The sequence below is a fragment of the Procambarus clarkii genome, chromosome 56 (genome assembly GCF_040958095.1).
Source record: "Procambarus clarkii isolate CNS0578487 chromosome 56, FALCON_Pclarkii_2.0, whole genome shotgun sequence".
Taxonomy (NCBI): domain Eukaryota; kingdom Metazoa; phylum Arthropoda; class Malacostraca; order Decapoda; family Cambaridae; genus Procambarus; species Procambarus clarkii.
In genome coordinates, this window is record NC_091205.1 from 24,154,925 (window position 1) to 24,176,696 (window position 21,772).

Genomic DNA, 21,772 nt, shown 5'->3' on the forward strand with positions numbered 1-21,772 from the left:
GCAGCAGATGGAGATTGGTGCGAAGCAGTCCAAGCTACGCCATTCCTTTGAGATGCATTTTATTATCTCATCAAACTTGAAGAGGACAACTGTGTCCAAGGAGAGGGGTTAAGACACCTCCACCCTCACCCATCACCCAACCTCAAAGCCTCAAAGCGAGCCTCAAAGTCACATTTCCCCGTCTAAACATGCTTCGTTCGATCCGAGAATTGTCAGTAGGCCTACGTGGTTAGCGAGACAACGGCCATCATGCGTTGAGAATCAAAACAATATGATTCCAATTCAAAAACTATTTTCATATATGTTTGTGCATTTATATTTGACATATAAAATGATAATACATTATTTACCTAAGAGAAAGTTATTATAACGTGTAAAAATTCTAATTCTATGCTGTATAATTTAGATTTAGAATATCGTTAGAATTGCCCGACCTTACCAGGTACAATAAATAATACAATATAATACAATCTGTAGCGTGCCAGTGAACAATAAATCTGGACGCTTGTTCTCACAGCGTAAAAATATGGTACATTTAGTGAGTTCAAGTTCAAGTACGCTTATTGAAACAATAAGATACCTCTCAAAGGGAGAGAAAGCAGCTTAGATTATTGCTACCTTCCTCTACGTCAAGTCCCTCAAGGGGCGCACACACCCACAAATCACAGTACAAGAATCCCATTTAACATTGCAGGTTAATATAGTAAACATAAATATAGGTGTTACACTCTTGAGGCAAAATGCTTGTAGTTCCTAAGTATTCTGTGAGGACGGCACATTAGAGGACCGTGCTGTGTTAGTGTGAGAACGGCACACTAGTGGACGGGTTGTAATAGCTGTGAGCCACAAGTCTCGGGTTAACACCTGGGAGCCAAACACCGGGTCAGGGCTCAGCTGAGTGAGAGAAACCAACGTAATTCTGACATATCAAGAGCGAGGATGTACGCCACGTGGCAGATTTCACTTTTGACTTGGAAAACAGTTTCGCGTTGAGACGAACTTACGCTCTTTTTAGGGGATATTCCTGTGCAAGCTCAATGCCTCTGGCTGACTGACTGGCTGCCTGCCTGCCTGGCTGGCTGACTGGCTGGCCAGAGTCAAAGGGACAACACAGAGTGGTGAAGGCGCCACATGGCTGTTCCCTGTGGAACTCAGACATAAAAATCCACAACGTAAGACTTAGTATTCTGTTGCTGTCACTTGGTTTCCTGTCCTTGATGCTGGAGTGATGGTGAGAGTGAGTGCTCAAGTAATTGTCCAGTGTGTGTGTGTGTGCGCTCACCTAGGTGTGCTTGCGGGGGTTGAGCACTGCTCTTTCGGCCCGCCTCTCAACAGTCAATCAACTGTTACTAACTAATTTTTTTCCTCACACCGCACACACACACACCCCGGGAAGCAGCCCGTGACAGCTGACTAACTCTATTTACTACTAGATAATAGGGGGCATCAGGGTGAAAGAAACTCTGCCCATTGTTTCTCGCCGGCGCCGGGAATCGAACCCGCGACCACAGGATCACGCGTCCAGCGTGCAGACCAGTCAGCCACCGGGTGCGTGCGTGCGTGCGTGTGTGTGTGCCTGCTTGTAATGGCTTAAAAAGGAGATGCAGGTAAACAAAGCAGCCAACCGATATGTTGCGCACCAACACCGGTGTGTTGGTCAAGCAAGATTTCCTATAAAGCCGAGTTGGTGCTTGTTTCCGAAGATTATTCTAACCAGATGTATCATTAGTCTTTTTGTGTATTATTATTTCAAGTACCTCATGTACACGAGGTGCCCATTAGCTGTCTTCCAGCTGTTGGGCAACTCTCCCCCCTCGTCAAGGGTACAAGTCACTGCAAGTGCTACACTATAGGGGGCTTGTAGTTCTTCACAAGCCTACCCATAGAGATATAATGCCGGGCTCTGCGCTTTTAATTCCCCCCCCCCCCAGTCATACGTCAGGCTGCGAGCAGCCGCGTCCAACAGCCTGGTTGATCAGTCCGGCAACCAGGAGGCCTGGTCGACGACCGGGCCGCGGGGACGCTAAGCCCCGGAAGCACCTCAAGGTAACCTCGAGGTAAGTTATTCCAAAACATCATACGCTGTTACCTCAATATATGCCAGACCCTCGTAGGGGGATCTTTGACAAGCCGCCGGCTTCCTGTCCTCGTCAAGGCCACTAGAGAGCCTTCAGATCAATATATAACGAGCCGCACGTGTTCAGTACAAGTTCACGAAGCAAAGCCTACATCTTTCTTATGTTTTAGAATTAATGTTGCGTTGTTTTGTCCAGCCACTTGGGCTGCACGGTCTCGCTTCGTGCAGGTCGGCGTTCAATCCCCGACCATCCAAGTAGCTGGGCACCATTCCTTTCCCCCCGTCCCATCCCAAATCCTTATCCATGACTGTTGTTGTTGTTACAGATTCAACTACTTGGATACAAGTTCCAAGTAGCACGGGCTATGGTGAGCCCGTAGTGGACTTACCTGGCACAGGAGCGGTGCTGTGACTGTGTATCCACGACTGCTTCCAAGTGCTATATAGTCGTAATGGCTTGGCGCCTTCCCGTGATAGTTCCCCTTCCCACTCTATGTTGTGCGCGTATGACTGGCGTTCCCCAGCCTGGCCCTCTGCCACACTTGGCTCTGTGACTCAGATCGACTGATTGATGAAGATTAAGCCACCCAAAAGATGGCACGGGCATGAATAGCCCGTAAGTGGTGGCCCTTTTGAGCCATTACCAGTATCAGAGAGCTGATACTGGAGATCTGTAGAGGTGCGACTGCACCCTGCGTGACGGGAGATGTCTCCCGTGTCTGTGAGTCATGTTGTTGTTGTTAAAGATTTAGCTACTCAGGACGAAGTGTCCATGTAGCACGGGCTATGGTGAGCCCTGTGAGTCAGCCTTGCCAAGGTTTATGGAGAGCAGGTGAGGTGAGGTGTAAATTGGCTTGAGCACTGTGCCAAGTCAACCAGGCAACAAGCCCTCGTGTGTGTTCCCGAGGCTCCACCCACACCATCCACCAACACAACCCTGTCGTATATTTTAAAAATGATTTAGATTCAGCTTTAAACCTTAATTTGAAGAATAAGAGGCTAGCATAAGTTAAGTCAACTCATCTAGAAAGAAGCACTAGCTATTCCTGCTAACCTAATTCCTATAGGATTTATGTTCTTATATAATGTATATTATATAACATTATATAACATTAATATGTTAATAACCTAACTCTTCCTGCTATGAAAGAGCGGGCAAATGCACGATCAAGACACGGTTAATCAACAGAGGATTAACATGATCAACGTTGCTTCATTGTTGCAGCAACGACGTCAGCCTAGATTGATTGATGAAGATTAAGCCACCCGAAAGGTGGCACGGGCATGAATAGCCCGTAAGGTCAGCCTAGACACATGCCCGAGAGGTTATAGTGTAACATAACGCAGGTATAACACAACACACACGCGTATAGTCCCAGTACGCATCCCTCACCACACATTCCAATGTGTGGAAGCGTAGGTTGGGTTTTCTCTCATCATTCTAGAAGATGGTATCTCTTGCTGCGTCATCTACTGACGGCCAGTTTATATACTAATACGCTTTCACTCTGATTTGTGTTAGTTTAGGTATAGCGTTGATTGTTAGTAAGACTTGTCAGTTAGGGCTGTCAGTAAGGGCAGTCAGTGAGCAGTTCGGCACGTTAAATACAAATGGGAGAATTTCTGATGCAAAAAATATTTTTGCATCAGAATTCCTGAAAGTGGATGGTGTGTGTGTGTGTGTGTGTGTGTGTGTGTGTGTGTGTGTGTGTGTGTGTGTGTGTGTGTGTGTGTGTGTGTGAGAGAGAGAGAGAGAGAGAGAGAGAGAGAGAGAGAGAGAGAGAGAGAGAGAGAGAGAGAGAGAGAGAGAGAGAGAGAGAGAGAGAGAGAGAGACAGAAAGAGAGAGAAAGAGAGAGAAAGAGAGAGAAAGAGAGAGAAAGAGAGAGAGAGAGAGAGAGAGAGAGAGAGAGAGAGAGAGAGAGAGAGAGAGAGAGAGAGAGAGAGAGAGAGAGAGAGAGAGAGAGAGAGAGAGAGAGAGAGAGAGACGGCCCCGTCCACTTGGACTCGCTGGAGGTTAAGGACACCTACACGGGCGAGTGCACTTGGGGGGTGAAGGGTCTCCCGAGTCGAAGGGGGGTTAGGAACACCCTTTGAGGGCGGGGGGGGGGGGGTAACTGAAGGACCTCGGCAGGAAGGACTCCTTGTGGGGGATTCTGGGGCCGAGTCCTTGTGGGGCGACTCCTTGGGGGGGGGGGGAATCCTTGGGGGGAATGGTATTTGGTTAGTACTCCAGAGGGGGAGGGGGGGGGGGGTGATGCAACGCTTGGGACGAAGGAAAGAGGCAACTGAGGGGAGGAAATGAGTAGGTGAATTGACCGTGGAAAAGGAGGAGGAAGAAGGTTGAATAAGACAAAGTGAAAGCAGAGAAAAAAGAAGGAAATATGAAGGCAAAGAAGGAGGCACAGAGATATATATATATATATATATATATATATATATATATATATATATATATATATATATATATATATATATATATATATATATATATGCAGCACCCCATCAATCAGTGTTACCGCTAGCGGGCTCAAGCCTCCAATAATTCATGTACACAGTGTGTTTGTTGCGGAAATGAAGGAAACTTGAACAAGTCTGTCAGTCTTGAACAACACAAAACAAACACATCCCTTCAACTATGAACAAGTGTAAGTCTATCAGTTCTTTACATGATTTATAATCATTCTCAAATCTATTCATAAGAATGTGTACACGAAGAACATAGCGGGAAGGGACAGTTGCTAGGACAAGAGTTAACAAAGCGTACACCTCTTCGAACATAATTGCATTCTTTAAATTCCCGATATTCAAATATATCCCACCCTCCGCACCCAGCAGATCAGACAGCCCCGCTCCTGTGCCAGGTAAGTCCACAACGGGCTCACCATAGCCCGTGCTACTTGGAACTTATTGTTCCAAGTAGCGAATCTTAAACAACAACAACATCCCAGCAGATCTTTGCTCTTCTTTGGCGTCTTGACAACACAACGAAGGAGCTTCCGGTAGCACTTCAAGAGACCAGAATCCTCTGCAGTAATTTCTTTGCTTCCAGAAGGAGTCGCCCGAGGAGAAGCGGCTTACCTTGCTAATTGCCGTTCCTTTGCTCATACCACAAGTATTCTATTGGACTAGGCCTTGTGGTGGTTTATCAACAACGTCTAAGTAGAAGGAGTTTTATGCTCCTTCTACTACGTAAGAAGTTGACCTGGAAGTGAACTTTGGCTCGTTTTTTGAAACATGAGATTCTTAGCTCAGATTTTTTGGTTAAAAAAGTACACTAGAATCTATAGTTGGCCTCAATTCTAACAGGAGCTCCTGGAGACGAGGATGCAATATTCTTTCAGAGGAAGACAACCCCTCCTCAATACTTGACCAACACACTCTAACTGACATGACCAACACACCTTTTATGCAACAAAAGCAGCCCTCATGAGTCTTCCCTCCAAAAAAGTGCGTGTATGATTCGTCAGGACGCGACTACATTGCCTCAGTCGTCATTATTATTAACATTTTTGTAGAGAAAATTAACATTACATTTTGCGCAATTGGAAAGTAATGGCCTTACGGTTGTTGATAATTACCGGGCGGTTGATCTGTATTGACCTAATTGTATTCACTCTGTGTATGGTGGTGGGTGTCGTAAGCCTGGTGGTGGGTGTAGTAAGCCTGGTGGTGGGTGTCGTAAGCCTGGTGGTGGGTGTAGTAAGCCTGGTGGTGGGTGTCGTAAGCCTGGTGGTGGGTGTCGTAAGCCTGGTGGTGGGTGTCGTAAGCCTGGTGGTGGGTGTAGTAAGCCTGGTGGTGGGTGTCGTAAGCCTGGTGGTGGGTGTAGTAAGCCTGGTGGTGGGTGTCGTTAGCCTGGTGGTGGGTGTCGTAAGCCTGGTGGTGGGTGTAGTAAGCCTGGTGGTGGGTGTCGTAAGCCTGGTGGTGGGTGTAGTAAGCCTGGTGGTGGGTGTCGTAAGCCTGGTGGTGGGTGTAGTAAGTATGGTGGTGAGGTGTCGTAAGCCTGGTGGTGGGTGTCGTATGTCTGGTGGTGGGTGTCGTATGTCTGGTGGTGGGTGTCGTAAGCCTGGTGGTGAGGTGTCGTAAGCCTGGTGGTGGGTGTAGTAAGCCTGGTGGCGGGTGTCGTATGTCTGGTGGTGGGTGTCGTAAGTCTGGTGGTGGGGTGTCGTAAGCCTGGTGGTGGGTGTAGTAAGCCTGGTGGCGGGTGTCGTATGTCTGGTGGTGGGTGTCGTAAGCCTGGTGGTGGGTGTCGTAAGCCTGGTGGTGAGGTGTCGTAAGCCTGGTGGTGGGTGTAGTAAGCCTGGTGGCGGGTGTCGTATGTCTGGTGGTGGGTGTCGTAAGCCTGGTGGTGAGGTGTCGTAAGCCTGGTGGTGGGTGTCGTAAGCCTGGTGGTGGGTGTAGTAAGCCTGGTGGCGGGTGTCGTAAGCCTGGTGGTGAGGTGTCGTAAGCCTGGTGGTGAGGTGTCGTAAGCCTGGTGGTGGGTGTCGTAAGCCTGGTGGTGGGGTGTCGTAAGCCTGGTGGTGGGGTGTCGTAAGCCTGGTGGTGAGGTGTCGTAAGCCTGGTGGTGGGTGTCGTAAGCCTGGTGGTGGGGTGTCGTAAGCCTAGTGGTGAGGTGTCGTAAGCCTGGTGGCGGGTGTCGTAAGCCTGGTGGTGGGGTGTCGTAAGCCTGGTGGTGGGGTGTCGTAAGCCTGGTGGTGGGGTGTCGTAAGCCTGGTGGTGGGGTGTCGTAAGCCTGGTGGTGAGGTGTCGTAAGCCTGGTGGTGGGGTGTCGTAAGCCTGGTGGCGGGTGTCGTAAGCCTGGTGGTGGGTGTCGTAAGCCTGGTGGTGGGTGTCGTAAGTCTGGTGGTGGGTGTCGTAAGTATGGTGGTGGGTGTCGTAAGCCTGGTGGTGGGTGTCGTAAATCTGGTGGTGGGTGTCGTAAGTCTGGTGGTGGGTGTCGTAAGTATGGTGGTGGGTGTCGTAAGTATGGTGGTGGGTGTCGTAAGTATGGTGGTGGGTGTCGTAAGCCTGGTGGCGGGTGTCGTAAGTCTGGTGGTGGGGTGTCGTAAGCCTGGTGGTGGGTGTCGTAAGCCTGGTGGTGGGGTGTCGTAAGCCTGGTGGTGGGTGTCGTAAGCCTGGTGGTGGGGTGTCGTAAGCCTGGTGGTGGGTGTCGTAAGCCTGGTGGTGGGGTGTCGTAAGCCTGGTGGTGGGTGTCGTAAGCCTGGTGGTGGGTGTCGTAAGTATGGTGGTGGGTGTCGTAAGCCTGGTGGCGGGTGTCGTAAGTCTGGTGGTGGGGTGTCGTAAGCCTGGTGGTGGGTGTCGTAAGCCTGGTGGTGGGGTGTCGTAAGCCTGGTGGTGGGTGTCGTAAGCCTGGTGGTGGGTGTCGTAAGTATGGTGGTGGGTGTCGTAAGCCTGGTGGTGGGTGTCGTAAGCCTGGTGGTGGGTGTCGTAAGCCTGGTGGTGGGTGTCGTAAGCCTGGTGGTGGGTGTCGTAAGCCTGGTGGTGGGTGTCGTAAGCCTGGTGGTGGGTGTCGTAAGCCTGGTGGTGGGTGTCGTAAGTATGGTGGTGGGTGTCGTAAGCCTGGTGGTGGGTGTCGTAAGCCTGGTGGTGGGTGTCGTAAGTATGGTGGTGGGTGTCGTAAGCCTGGTGGTGGGTGTCGTAAGCCTGGTGGTGGGTGTCGTAAGCCTGGTGGCGGGTGTCGTAAGCCTGGTGGTGGGTGTCGTAAATCTGGTGGTCATATTATGGTGAACTATTTCACTACCACTTACCCAGGTAGCCAGGAGATGTGCTGTATTGACACACAAACCACATTCCTGTCTGTTGAAGGTGGCGGGATGTTTCTGGGAAATCCCGACCTGCTACCACCACAGGTTACGACCACTATCATCCCCACTGCCTTCAACACCGTCCTCGTTACCATCAACACCATCACCAGTACCACCACCATCATCACCGCTACCACTGTCCATATATATCCACCTTTATCCTCAACATCCTTACTACAATCCTCATCATTTATACCACCACCGACATTAGAACTACTGCCATCACCATAACCACCACAATCTTCACCACCATTACTACCATCATCTCTCACGGGCCAACACAAAGCTCTGAGCTACAAAGACACATGTTTTCCACCAAGGCATACCCAGAAACACTCCCCCCCCCCACCTCCACCCCCTGACAAACTCTCTGGTTTCTGTTATCAGTGATCTGAAACCTGGTGTTTCAGATCAGGTTTCGGATAACGACTCGGCTTTTCGTGCAGGCTGGGTCGTTATCATCCTGCAACTGGGCAAGCAAGATTGATTGATGAAGATTAAGCCACCCAAGAGGTGGCACGGGCATGAATAGCCCGTAAAGCAGGTAAGAGGAAAGAAAGCTAGTAAAAAGCCTTAGAGAAGGGAATATTGCTAGGCCTCAGGACTAGCTACATTACAAACCGGACACGACAAGGCTCATCTCATCCAAAACCTTAACAGGTCGGAACAAATTGGAAAAAAAGGTAATTCAAACCATTTAAAAAGAATGTCTAATGTGATAGAAAACTTTAATCATATATAGTTGTATAGTTATAGTCGAGTTGGTTTATGGAAATTATGAGTATGACTCATCTAAATAATTTATATTTTCAGCATAGCCTGTAATCATTATATTTATATACTGTAAAATGTAGGTTTAGAAGCTTAATTTGTCAGTAAAGACAAATAAAGTTTCTATACCTAATGACACGTTGAATTGCAAGTTAAATAGGTCCCTTAAGACATAATTCAATCATTCGTTTGTGAATATTTTCTTCAAGAAGCCAAGAGTATGAAGCTCAACAAGCCACAATGTATAGGACAGACCCCAGAAGATATAGTTTCACCCATATGGCCAAAAAAAAATCCATTATTACTCAAGAAAATCAAGGAGACCTTTGGCAATCTACAGAGTTTCTGCCCCCCTGCCCCCCCCCCCAATCTAGATTACATGTGATGATTGCTCTCAGGTAAATCCAGGGATGTCGCGGATGTTCACTATAAGAGCAACACTGGAAAGTCACCGCTTCCCATCCCACAGGCGCGAAGATGTAAACACACACACACACACACACACACACACACACACACACACACACACACACACACACACACACACACACACACATACACACACACACACACACACACACACACACACACACACACACACACACACACACACACACACACGATGTGGTGGAGGCTGACTCCATACACAGTTTCAAATGTAGATATGATAGAGCCCAATAGGCTCAGGAATCTGTACACCTGTTGATTGACGGTTGAGAGGCGGGACCAAAGAGCCAGAGCTCAACCCCCGCAAGCACAACTAGGTGAGTACACACACACACACAACTCGTCAATTCATCATAGAATTTAGAAGATTTTGTATTTTAATCTGTTGCGTCTCTTACTCCATCATCTTCTTCACGCGAATTGTACATGAAATCCACACATATTGCGCCTTTAAGACGTGCTGTACTAAGCAGGTGTTACCATGATAACACGAGCAAGTATACCATAACACGAGAGAGAGAGAGAGAGAGGAGAGAGAGAGAGAGAGAGAGAGAGAGAGAGAGAGAGGAGAGAGAGAGAGAGGAGAGAGAGAGAGAGAGAGAGAGAGAGAGAGAGAGAGAGAGAGAGAGAGAGAGAGAGAGAGAGAGAGAGAGAGGAGAGAGAGAGGAGAGAGAGAGAGAGAGAGAGAGAGAGAGAGAGAGAGAGAGAGAGAGAGAGAGAGAGAGAGAGAGAGAGAGAGAGAGAGAGAGAGAGAGAGAGAGGAGAGAGAGAGAGAGGAGAGAGAGAGAGAGGAGAGAGAGAGAGAGGAGAGAGAGAGAGGAGAGAGAGAGAGGAGAGAGAGAGAGGAGAGAGAGAGAGAGAGAGGAGAGAGAGAGGAGAGAGAGAGAGAGAGAGAGAGAGAGAGAGAGAGCCAGAATGATTGTGGGGGCCAAGTACACCCTTACTATCAGCTTGAGCGACTGTCACTCCATCCGTTGCCCTTACGGTAAACAGTGCCTCTTCAGTGCCACACCAGTGTCAACAACGTTCCATGTAATGCTAGCAGTGATAATTCAATTCCAACAGTGTCGAAACCTTTAGCAATAGTGTCAAAATCACTTTACGATAACGCCAAACTCTTCAACAGTGCCAATTAGGTTCATGCAGTGAAATACTATTGTCAACAGCGCCTACGCAGATCTGACCCATTTTTCGCCAGTGCCAAATCATATAAAAATATACTCGTTAATTTTCAATAATGGCTGATGTTTAGTAAACAACAGTGACCACTTCTTTCAAACATGTGTCATTCTCATTTCGACAGTACAGTGTCTTTCCGGCAGTGCTTATTCGTATCCGAGAGTGTCTGGATGTCCGGATTTCCCTTTCGGAAGTGTCAATTCTTTCCCGAAAGTAGCCTATCAGTTTCTGACGACAGTGACTAACTAGTCTCTTTATATCAGTTCCAATAATTAATTTCTTTAAAAAAAATTGGACAGCTCCTTACCAACAACGTCAGTGTTTCTTTTCAAAAGTGCCAAACTTTCTATACGAAAGTTCCATCTTTCCTTTAGAAAGTGCCATCTTTCTTTACGAAAGTTCCATCTTTCCTTCAGAAAGTGCCAACTTTCCTTACGAAAGTTCCATCTTTCCTTTAGAAAGTGCCAACTTTCTTTTCGTGACACCTTTCTTTTAGAAAGTGCCTCTTCTGGAGTTCAGATTCCTTTCCATCATCCTTCAAGTTTTCCTGAATAGCACAAATAGCATAATAGCAAGCACAAATAGGTGAGTACACACACACACACAAAACTCGTCAATTCATCACACAATTTAGAAGATTTTGTATTCAGTATTTGATATTAATCATCCATTTTTTTTAAACCCTCAAGAGGCAATTTCTTTCAATAACTGGATGAATACAAAGATCCCTACAATTCTCATTTAGTATAACTGATAAGTGTCAATCATTGCCTCAGGAGCCACTTACGTGCAAATAAAATGTCGTGATCAAATTAATATATAAAGTTCAGTCTGTTAAAGCGTTCAGAAATATTACAATGATTTTTCGTAACCATTTAAACTCTTTACTGGGAAGTATTAACATTTAAGGAAATATTACAAATCTGTAATAAATAAAATATTGCAACATAAGGGTAGGCAGTCTACCGTTTAATAAGTGGCTCCTGTTTATACAACCCGTTCTCGCACTTGCTTATAGTCAATATCTTGCTTACGAATAAGTGCATATGTGACATACTAATTTATTGTGAATATTTGAGTTGACCTTGAAATGCTGAATAGAAAACCACAACCTAACCTAACCTTCTTAGTATGTTAAGATATTACAATTAGTACTGAACCTATACCTATATTGATATTACAGTTTTATAAAAATAAGAAAACAAAACTAAAATATTTAAATAAATTGTAAAGTAACTCAGGATATTGTCACATTTTGTATGAAATCTCTATTGTTTAATAAAACCAAGAGAAAAAGTTGGTGACCTGAAAAAAAATATGGCTTGGAATATGTCACATATGTACTTATTTATTAGCGAAATAGTGACTATAAGCAATATGTCATATATGTGCTGTCTTGTGCGAGAGCAGGTTGGTTTATAACAAGAGGTTAGCAGTCTACCGTTTAATAACAGTCGATCCTGTTTATAGTACAGAATAACAGTGGATCCTGTTTATAGTACAGCACTTATACCAATGGTGTAAACGTCTCCTGAAACATGCCAGGATGAAACAAACTGAAACAAGAATGTTCAGAACTGAATTTTAAGTTAAAACGTAAGTACAGACATTACGTATTTAAAAGTTTCCTACTGTCCTCTGTTTATCAGCGCTCATGAGAGGCAGGAAAGAATATAATATATTTATTTGGAAATTAATTTTGACGGTGGCAATAATATGACGTTAGTTAGATTAGTATGTTGATTTGATCGCGGTATGCCGTCTGCTGATTGGTTTGTCTACGTTATGCCACCTGCTGATTGGTTCATTTCGCTATGCCGCCCACTGATTGGTTTGCTCCTGCTATCAGGTCCGCTGATTGGCCATTGACGATAGCTGTTCCTTTGGCCATTCGTTACCAACACTCGATGTTCTATCTGTGCTCTCAAACTTAACCTAAACAAAGACTTATTCTGTCATCAGGCAGATCTAATTAAACTTCTCAATAACCACTAAAGTCAACGACCATGTATATCACAACACCAGAGAGGCTCGAACTACGATGATGTGGGTGATAAACAACTACATCACGATATAATAATAATAATAAAAATAATAATAATAATAATGTTTATTCAGGTAAACGTGCATTGAAAATGAGTTACAAATAGAATGTTGACGTTCTAGATGGAGTTAGTACATACAATGCCTAAAGCCTCAGGACTAGCTACACTACAAACCGGACACGACAAGGCTCATCTCATGAAGGGTACGACAACCAATCACATCACCTCGACAAACTTGGGGCATTGTCTTTAAGGAACGTGATTTTAACCTCTTTTCAATTCAGATTTTTTTTATTTTAAGTTTCAACGAAGACTTTAAGTTCGGGATTCCCGAAAAATTTTTCAAGTGATTGTATTTTTTTTATTATTTCCATCTCGAAGTTCAACAATGTTTGTATTTTATTAACGAAATCTATCTTCATAAATTTAATTTATTGACACTATAGTCGTTTTTAGTTACATATAATTTGTCGTTATTGAGGGAATCTATAATCTTTGTTATTGTTTGTTTTGCGTGATGTATTTTAATCACAGAAGTGTATAAACACTACAATTATAAATTGGTCATAATATCGGCTTTTACAATAATGTTCATAGACAAACCCAACTTGATTTCTAGTGTGTGTTTCTTAGTCAAAGTTCCTCGGTAGTTGCGTGCACAAATGGTCTAAATAAACCAAAGCCTCTCACTATACACTTAAGAGTACAGTAATCATTTATTATATATATATATATATATATATATATATATATATATATATATATATATATATATATATATACACACACACACACACACACACACATACACACACACACACACACACACACATACACACACACAAGACTTCCACAAACCTCGTTTTCCGATTGTCAAATCCGAATATATCATTAATTTAGGATATTTTAGCTTAATTAGGCTGTCTTAGGTTCGGTTGGGGTGGTCATGTGGGTTCTAAAATTTGTTAACACATATTCTTTGTGTACGATGGGACTTGCATCTCCCCTACACAGCGTTTCAGGTAAAGATTGCGAACATTGCATTTTCATTGCAGCGTAAGTCTTTGGCTTCACGACAATGACATCAGTTGTGTGTCTTCAAATACTGCCAAAAGCATTTGGGCAATCAGCAGCACCCAGGCCCCCAGCAGGATGGCTGCCTCATCAACGCATCGGTCGCTTAGTCCTGCTTCTCTTACTCCTGCTGGTCATCTGGGCGGATCTCGCTCGAGCAGTAAGTCACGTTCTCTCTCTTTTCTAGAGCCTAGACGCGTTCATTATTTTATAGTCTTTTCAGAGGATTTTTTCTTCCTATCTTCCTTAATTTGTATGTTTCATTTATCCGCTATCTAATCTTTCTATATTTTCCTCTTCCCACAATTCTCCAGATCAATATTGCGTTCATAGTAGTCGCCATTATTTAAGCATTCCTCTGTCTCTATTATTCCTAGCCAGTTCTACTGATTTGTCACTCCGAATAAAATACAACTAGTTCACCTAATAAAAACATACGAACCTAACCCACCTACCTAACCTAATTAACCAATACATAGAAAACGTGAATGCCTGAGAGCTGCTGCTTTTCATAGTACAGTACTTTGTAATTCGTAAATTGGAGACCATAAGGTACAAAATGACCTGCAGACCCCCTCCCAGTAACCGCCCCCCCCTCCCCCACCAGGCCCCACACCCTCCCCATTCTTCAAAACTCGCCTCATCCATCGAATTGATTATAAACGCTTGATATAATTGTCTTTCTATGCCCCAAATGTTCATGGATGAATGTTCGGACTCCGCCTCCTTCAGATCTACGACCCCAGCGTCAGGTCGAATAAGGTGAAGGAGAGGGTCGACCTCAAGCCCATCTACCACTCCACCACCACAGCTCGCTCTCCAATCAGGGTGTACGCCAACAGGAAAAGGACTCCAGCGCCTCCTAGACGACGTGAGTCTCAACAGATCTCAATGGGGGCTGGGGAGGTTGCATATGGGAATAGGGGGTAAGCTAGACTATGCATTTCCAAATAAAAAAATATATATGTAACTCGTCAGAGAAGTGTGTCCTTGAGAAGTGTGACTATATAACCTAGCAAACGACATACTCTTTATTATGTAATTATTCGTTTATTGGCTGTTTTTTTAGCTGTTTTATTCGCGATTCTCTGTTTCTTCTTCCCCCCCCCCCACCTTCCAACATCCCTAAGATGGCCACGGAGATGAAGACGATCCTGAAATCAATTCCTGGATGTTGGACGAGGGCACGGCTCGCCACGGTCACCATGGTCTTGGGAGACACGGTCCTGGAAGGCAGGGTCCTGGAAGGCAGGGTCCCGGAAGGCAGGCTCCCGGAAGACATGGTCTCGAAAGTCCTGTTCTTACAATTCCTGTTCTTACGAGTCCTGTTCTTGGGAGTCCTGTTCTTGGGAGTCCTGTTCTTACGAGCCCTGGTGTGGCAAGACGCGGGCCCCCAAGACAATCACCTCCGGGTCGCGCGACCACAGGTCACTCTCCAACAGCTCAAGTGGTACCTGGCGTGCTGACCTGCCCTGAACCTAATGGTTTATTTCCATATCCCCAGGTACTGTACCATGGTGGTGGTGTGTGAGGGGAGGGAGAGGGAAGTGCGTGAGGGGAGGGAGAGGGAAGTGCGTGAGGGGACGAAGAGGGAAGTGCGTGAGGGGGAGGGAAAAATGCGAGGGGGAGGTGAGGGTAGTATGCCAGGGGAACAAGCTCTAGCTTCTGGACCCTGATTCTGAGCTCTCAGCCGTCTGGGACAAAGACCTGGGGTCCTCTTGTGTTTTGTCGTAAAAAATTTCTACCTCTCCATACAGACACTTGATCTTATCCACTGTGTGTTTTTTCCTAAACATTTTGTATGTTGTGATCAAGTCTCCTCTTGTTGTTCTCATTTGGTTCAGTGACGAATGGTTCAGTGTCACTACTCTATGCCTACATCTCTCTTGGTGTTCATGACGGTAAATGTACAATACTTTATTTATATTCTCATTTACTAGGTCCATTATCGCCATCTTCCTGGGTGTGCTTGTCCCAAGATGTCCTTGTGCCAAGATGTGCTTGTGCCAAGATGTGCTTGTGCCAAGATGTGCTTGTGCCAAGATGTGCTTGTCCCAAGATGTGCTTGTGCCAAGATGTGCTTGTGCCAAGATGTGCTTGTCCCAAGATGTGCTTGTGCCAAGATGTGCTTGTGCCAAGATGTGCTTGTGCCAAGATGTGCTTGTAGCATCGAGTTAGTCTCCTAGTCCCGCCTTCCAAATGTTCTCTGATTAATGCAATGATTCATTTCTCATGCTTTTATCATATTTACATAATACAATTTTAGATCGAATTAGCTTCAACGACTTCTGCGTCTAAGCTATTCCACTTAATGACAGCTCTAACACTGAATTTTTCTTTTCTAATGTCCCTGTGACTCTTTAGCGTCTCCATTAGCTTCTATGACCCCTCGTTCTGCTGTTCCTAGCTTTGAACAATGCTTTGTCTACTTTGACAATTTTTCTTAGGATCTTATATGCTGTTGCCATGACCCATTTACCTGTCCTTTCCTCCAGTGTGGCAAGGTCCAGTTTTTTGTCTTTCCTCATAGAAGATAACCTTAAGTTTTAGAATGAATCCCAGTGCATATCTTTGAACCTTTTCTAGTTTTTCCCTGTGCTTTTTTTCAGGTAATGATTCTATGTCGAGGACGCATATTCACGAGTGATCTTACCTGTGATGTGTAGGGCCCAAAAAGCCCTTTTTTTCCAAGTTTCTGAAGGATAAACAGACGTTGACCAGTATACCATCTGCTGCTGTTGTTATTCTTCTAATGTGGGCTACTGGTATTAGATTTGGGATCATATTTACTCCCAGGTTTTTCTCCCTTCTGATTGAAGAATGTGTCTTCCTTCCACCCTACACTGCTGTACTGGTTTTCCCACTCATGTTCGAGTCCTCGTAATTTCGCATTTAGCTGGATTAAGTCCTAGCAACTCCAATCCTAGCAAGTCCAAGTCTAATCATTTTATGTATATATTTGTTCACATTCCCACCATTTCTATTCAAAGACAATTCTTCTACTCCCAACAGGACTGTTCAAAGTTCATCAACTGTGCGGGGGGTCGGCCTTACCTACAGTCGTGTGGCCCAGGAACACTTTTCAACTGGGAGACTGGCAACTGTGATTGGCCCCACGCGGTGCCCTGTGCCAAAACCCCCATAGCCACGTCTGACAGGGCCACGTCCACCAGGGCCACGCCCACCAGGGCCATGCCCTTAAGGGCCACACCCACTAGTGATATGCCCCGCAGGGCCACACCCCCTACCAAAGCGACCTCTGTTTGGTCACGATTTAGTAGTGTGAGTATTGTCGTATTGTGTAGAAGTGGTGTGGTAATAGTGGTGGTGGTGGTAGAAGCGGTGGATTGAGTGCGGTGGTAGTAGATGCGATGGTGGTAGTAGAAGCAGTGGTAGAAGTGGTAGTGGACAATAGTTGTTGATGTAGCTATAGTAATAGATGTAGGTAATAAAACTAGAATTAAGAACAGAAGCAACTGAGACATAATAGCCCTTCAGTTGTTTGATGTGTAATCACCTCCTCCTTATCCTCCTCCTCCTCCTCCTCCTGCAGGAGTACACGTCAGGTGTCCAAGATACCGTCAAGCAGACTAGGACGACAGAGGTTTCCAATTGTGTACGAAAAGATGCACTGTCTTATATACTCATTCATATTTCTATAGTAAATGATTTCATAGTTAGGCTCAGGTTAGGTTGGTTTAGAGTTAGGCTCAGGTTAGACTGGTTTAGAGTTGGCTCAGGTTAGACTAGTTTAGAGTTAGGCTCAGGTTAGGTTGGTTTAGAGTTAGGCTCAGGTTAGACTGGTTTAGAGTTGGCTCAGGTTAGACTAGTTTAGAGTTAGGCTCAGGTTAGACTGGTTTAGAGTTGGCTCAGGTTAGACTAGTTTAGAGTTAGGCTCAGGTTAGACTGGTTTAGAGTTGGCTCAGGTTAGGTGTATTTTAACAAGCTGACCTCTTCTTAGATTCAGCCAAGCTCGACCTAATTACAAAAAATCATAATATATAACAATGCATCATATTTAAAAGTTACCTTTACTTCATATTTTATTATTATTTTAAAGTCAAAGTTACTTCATATTTTAAGTTATTTTGAAAACTAAGTATATTAATGAATGCGTCTTTGGGGTCGACCGCATCTTAAAGGAGCATGTCTGGGGGTTGGAAATCCTTAATTCTCGACCACACAGATGGTCAAGAATTACCGAGTACCAGCCTCCAGAGGTCGAGAATTAAGGATTCACATCTTTATTGATGATCTTTCTTCCCCCTGATGTTTCTTTATGACCACCTGGGGAAGAGTCATGGTCAGTGTGTGAGGTCACCTGCTGGAGTCACGGTGGTCCTCAGGTCAGCCCCATGAATCCAGTAATCTTCCTTAAACCTTAAGTCAACAGTTTATTTACGACCACCCGGACAAAACATGTCTCTATTTTAGCGTTTTCTCATGGAGAGTCCATAGCATGTGTTGTTGTGCAGGCGAGGAGTCACAATAACGTGGCTGAAGAATGTTGACCAGACCACACACTACAAGGTGAAGGGACGACGACGTTTCGGTCCGTCCTGGACCATTCTCAAGTCGATTTATACACAATCGACTACTGGACCAGGACGGACCGAAACGTCGTCGTCCCTTCCCTCTTCTAGTGTGTGGTCTGGTCAACATTTGTTGTTGTCCTTGCTTTAATACTTGATTACTACAAAGGAAACCGGAATTTTGAGGCTTCAGGCTGTGGAGAATCAGCTGTAGTGGTGCCAGGCGTAAACAAATCCTTGCAGCTGTAATTACCGTAGATGTGGTTGGAGCTTACAAGTTGGAGGCACGTTAATGAGAACACTGTTACAGTTCCATGTGGTCATTGGACCTCATCTCTCTTATCTGTGCAGAAGCTGTCCGGGAGCGCCAGGTCTGCCGCCGACGCCGTTGTGGACCTCGCCAATGATATTAAGGAGAACGTGAGTGCAAAATTTACACCAACACCACAAAAGTTGTATGATATTAAAAGCGCATATCAACATCATCCACTTATAAGATAGAGGTAATCTTCATGTTTTGTTTCCCCGGGTCCACAGTTGAACAAGAAATTCGGAAAGACGAGGGACAAAGGGAAGAGACTTATGAAGCAGCTCGGAGTGAAGGACCCGGCCGTGATGTGCCCTCGGCCTGACGGACAGTTCCCCTACGTCAAGGTACGTCAGGGACCGACAGTAGTAGTAGTAGTAGTAGTAGTAGTAGTAGTAGTAGTAGTAGTAGTAGTAGTAGTAGTAGTAGGCATCCATCAGTCTCAGGAGACTATGGAGTCGCGCTCTGGTTGCCGGTCTGGAGTGGCCTCACCAGGGCGCAAAGCCAGGGTAGGTTGATTCGGGGGAGAAGCTGTAGTGATTAGGGAATACTAAACATTACACCACTTCTTTCCTTTAGTTGATCAAGGGAAAGGGAGAGGGGGATGTGGTGCCCTCGTAAAGCATAAAGAAGGATTTACATATATGTAACACGGTGTGGCGGCACTCAGATTACCGAGGCCGACGGAAGAAGTTAGTGTATGAATGTCTACGAGAGGACCTCGTGACGAGAGAGAATGGATGAGTGTGCACGTCTAAACCTTAATGACTGAGTCCATAATTATGGACTTCAATTTACCGGATGGTAAACTGAAGACGTCAGCGACAATCCGGTGTGATCGGATGTCCGGTAGATAGCCGGAAGTCCGGGAAATGGCTGCAAATTACCTATGACAGTTCAGGCAGAGCGGAAAGAGCGTCATAAGGACCTGCCATAGAGAGTTACACATGTTTTTAGATGCTTGAAGTGGGTAGAATGGTGTAGGGCATCGCCATGTATTGCCTGAACAACGAGGCGAGTCATGGATGAACACAGAATGAGAACTGTGAACTAAGTGTACCCAAAATGTTTCAGCAATTGTAAAAAAAAAAAGTGGTTTCTCTCTGTAATATATATGACTCATGTCATTTTTTGTTTTATGCCCCATGCCTGGGTCGTGGCATTAATGCCATGGGTGCTCCCCGCAGGACTGTGCCAAGTTCATCAACTGCTGGCGAGGACGGGCAAGTCTCCAGCGGTGTGCCACTGGCACTCTCTTCAACCCTGCCAAAGGCAGGTGTGACTTCCCAGGGAGAACGGTGTGTCCCAGAAGCAGGGCGCTGGAGGGTGAGTGTGGCCGTCAATGGGTATACACCACACACACACACACACACACACACACACACACACACACACACACACACACACACACAAACACACCAGTACCACAACACATCTAGTCACATATACTGATCTTCTGCTATATATTGCCTCATACCCTCCAGCAACACAACATACCACGCGGTTTTACCTCTTTAGAGTAGTACTGAGGGCAAGCACTCGCAAGCTCCACTGGCACTCGAGGCAGACATGACGTGTGAACCATTGCATCTGAAGCAGAGATTTTGAGACTGTACCTTGTGTTCTCTCAGGGGATGCCAGAGTGCAGCATGTGGTGCCTCCCCCGTCAGGTCAGAAGCTGAGGCTCAGGGGTGGCACTGTCCCCTGGGCAGGATATGTGCAGGTGAGGAGAGGGGGAGAAGGTGTATAAAGGGGGAGGGCAAGGGAAGGGAATTGTCAGGGGGGAAAGCGACAAGTCATTACGACTATATTGCACTGGGAAGGGGTCAGGATAAGGATTTGGGATGGGAAGGAATGGCGCCCAACCGCTTGGACGGTCGGGGATTGAACGCCTACCTACATGAAGCTAGACAGTCGCTCTACCGTCCATCCCAAGTGGTTGGACAGAGGGGGGGGGGGCAAATACAAGGGAGGTATGTACGTATATTAGTCAATAATTATACAATTTGTTAATTATATTTTCCTGCATTGGTTATATTCATCTTCTTGTCTCTGTCACTTATAGCGTCTTCCTTGTTTCTTGTCCCAACCACTTGGGCTGGACGGTAGGGGCGACGGGGTCACTTCATGCAGGTCAACGTTCAATTCCCGACCGTCCAAATGGTTGGGCACCACTCTTACCCCCCCCCCCCGTCCCATCCCAAATCCTTATTCTGACCCCTTCCCAGTGCTATATAGTCGTAATGGCTTGGCGCTTCCCCCCTGATAGTTCCCTTACCTTGTCTCTGTCAGTTACCGTCTTCCTGGGGTTCTTGTGGTTCAGGTTCCGTCTAGTGTGTCACAACACTATTCCCCTCCCACTGTCTCAAGTTCCACTCTGTTCCTCTTTTTGTACTTCCATCTTTCCTGTTACCACTTAACATTTCATTATATTATTTCTTAACATATTGTATGATTCTTAAGTCACCTTTATTATATTTTGTATCTCGTTCGTTCATGCAACAAAAGTTCAGTTTCTTATGTGTTTAAATAAACTACAAAAAAGTTTAATTAGTTTTCTCTTGTGTGTGTGTGTGTGTGTGTGTGTGTGTGTGTGTGTGTGTGTGTGTGTGTGTGTGTGTGTGTGTGTGTGTGTGTGTGTGTGTGTATTAGTTTCAAAAGTCAGTATTTTGCAAACTGAATTACTTAATGTTTTTTTTCCATTTGTTTCGCCTTCTGAACCGTTTTTGGTGTATATTCCTCTCACGCTGGCGTACGGCCGTCTGGCGTACGGTCGTCTGGCGTAGGTGAGCGGAGACAGAGACGGCTGGCGTCTACTGGCCGACGCCCCCCAGGCCTGGACGAGGGACGAGGCCACTGTTGTCTGCAGGAGCCTCGGCTTTACCAGGTGAGCCACGGCCGGCTCCCAACCCAAAGGTCCCGGGGTCGATTCTCGCAACAGGGCGCCGACGTTTGACCAACGTTGCCTTTAACCTCAAGCCTCTGGTCACTTAGGAGTAGATACCCAGAAAGTTATGCAACTGTTGTAGGTTGCATAACTCCCTGGGTAGGTCAGTAGTAGGCCTAGACCACAGAGCGCCTTCTCAATAAGCCTACCAGGCTTCATGTCCCCCAGCAATGAATAACCACATCAAGTGAGAATAAAAAAAAAAACCCTCCCTAAGCTACATACAAAAGGATGACTTTTTTATATACAAAAGGAATCTAATATCATGGACTTAATTTAAAAAAATCCAAATATTTGGTGTAAAGTGTTTAATACTGAACTCTGACCTCCCTGCTGGGTCTATAGAGGGGCAGAGGCGGCGACCCAGGGCCTGATCTTCGGCCTCTTGCCCATGAGGAGTGCGGGGGTCCGCCAGGTGGAGTGTGAGGGTACCGAGCAGCACCTCCTGCAGTGTCGCCTTCAGCTGGGCTCTCCGGAAGACCTCGACAAAACGGTGGTCGGTGAGTCTGTCTGCCTTTAGCATTATAAAGGGTTGCCTTATATATATATATATATATATATATACACACTTGAATCATAGGTATATGTCTT

The 21,772-nt window shown here is 45.8% G+C and overlaps 1 protein-coding gene across 3 annotated transcripts in view; it reads left to right on the plus strand.

Annotated features, from left to right (window-relative positions):
- The first annotated feature begins 10,060 nt into the window (after nt 1-10,060).
- The window catches only part of LOC123770744 (uncharacterized), a 45,212-nt gene continuing 33,500 nt past the window's right edge, over nt 10,061-21,772 (plus strand). The window contains exons 1-11 of one of the 3 annotated variants that reach the window (XM_045762900.2): nt 10,061-10,129; nt 13,377-13,555; nt 14,128-14,266; nt 14,526-14,899; nt 16,408-16,677; nt 18,279-18,347; nt 18,465-18,581; nt 19,422-19,560; nt 19,866-19,957; nt 21,021-21,121; nt 21,527-21,681. In XM_045762900.2, the coding sequence (XP_045618856.2) occupies nt 13,400-13,555; nt 14,128-14,266; nt 14,526-14,899; nt 16,408-16,677; nt 18,279-18,347; nt 18,465-18,581; nt 19,422-19,560; nt 19,866-19,957; nt 21,021-21,121; nt 21,527-21,681 (1,612 nt within the window). In that variant the 5' untranslated portion in view covers nt 10,061-10,129; nt 13,377-13,399. Of the gene's footprint in view, nt 10,130-11,760; nt 11,873-12,394; nt 12,525-13,376; nt 13,556-14,127; nt 14,267-14,525; nt 14,900-16,407; nt 16,678-18,278; nt 18,348-18,464; nt 18,582-19,421; nt 19,561-19,865; nt 19,958-21,020; nt 21,122-21,526; nt 21,682-21,772 lie in introns of those variants that run through there. The other 2 variants (XM_045762899.2, XM_045762901.2) reach the window with 2 other exon arrangements.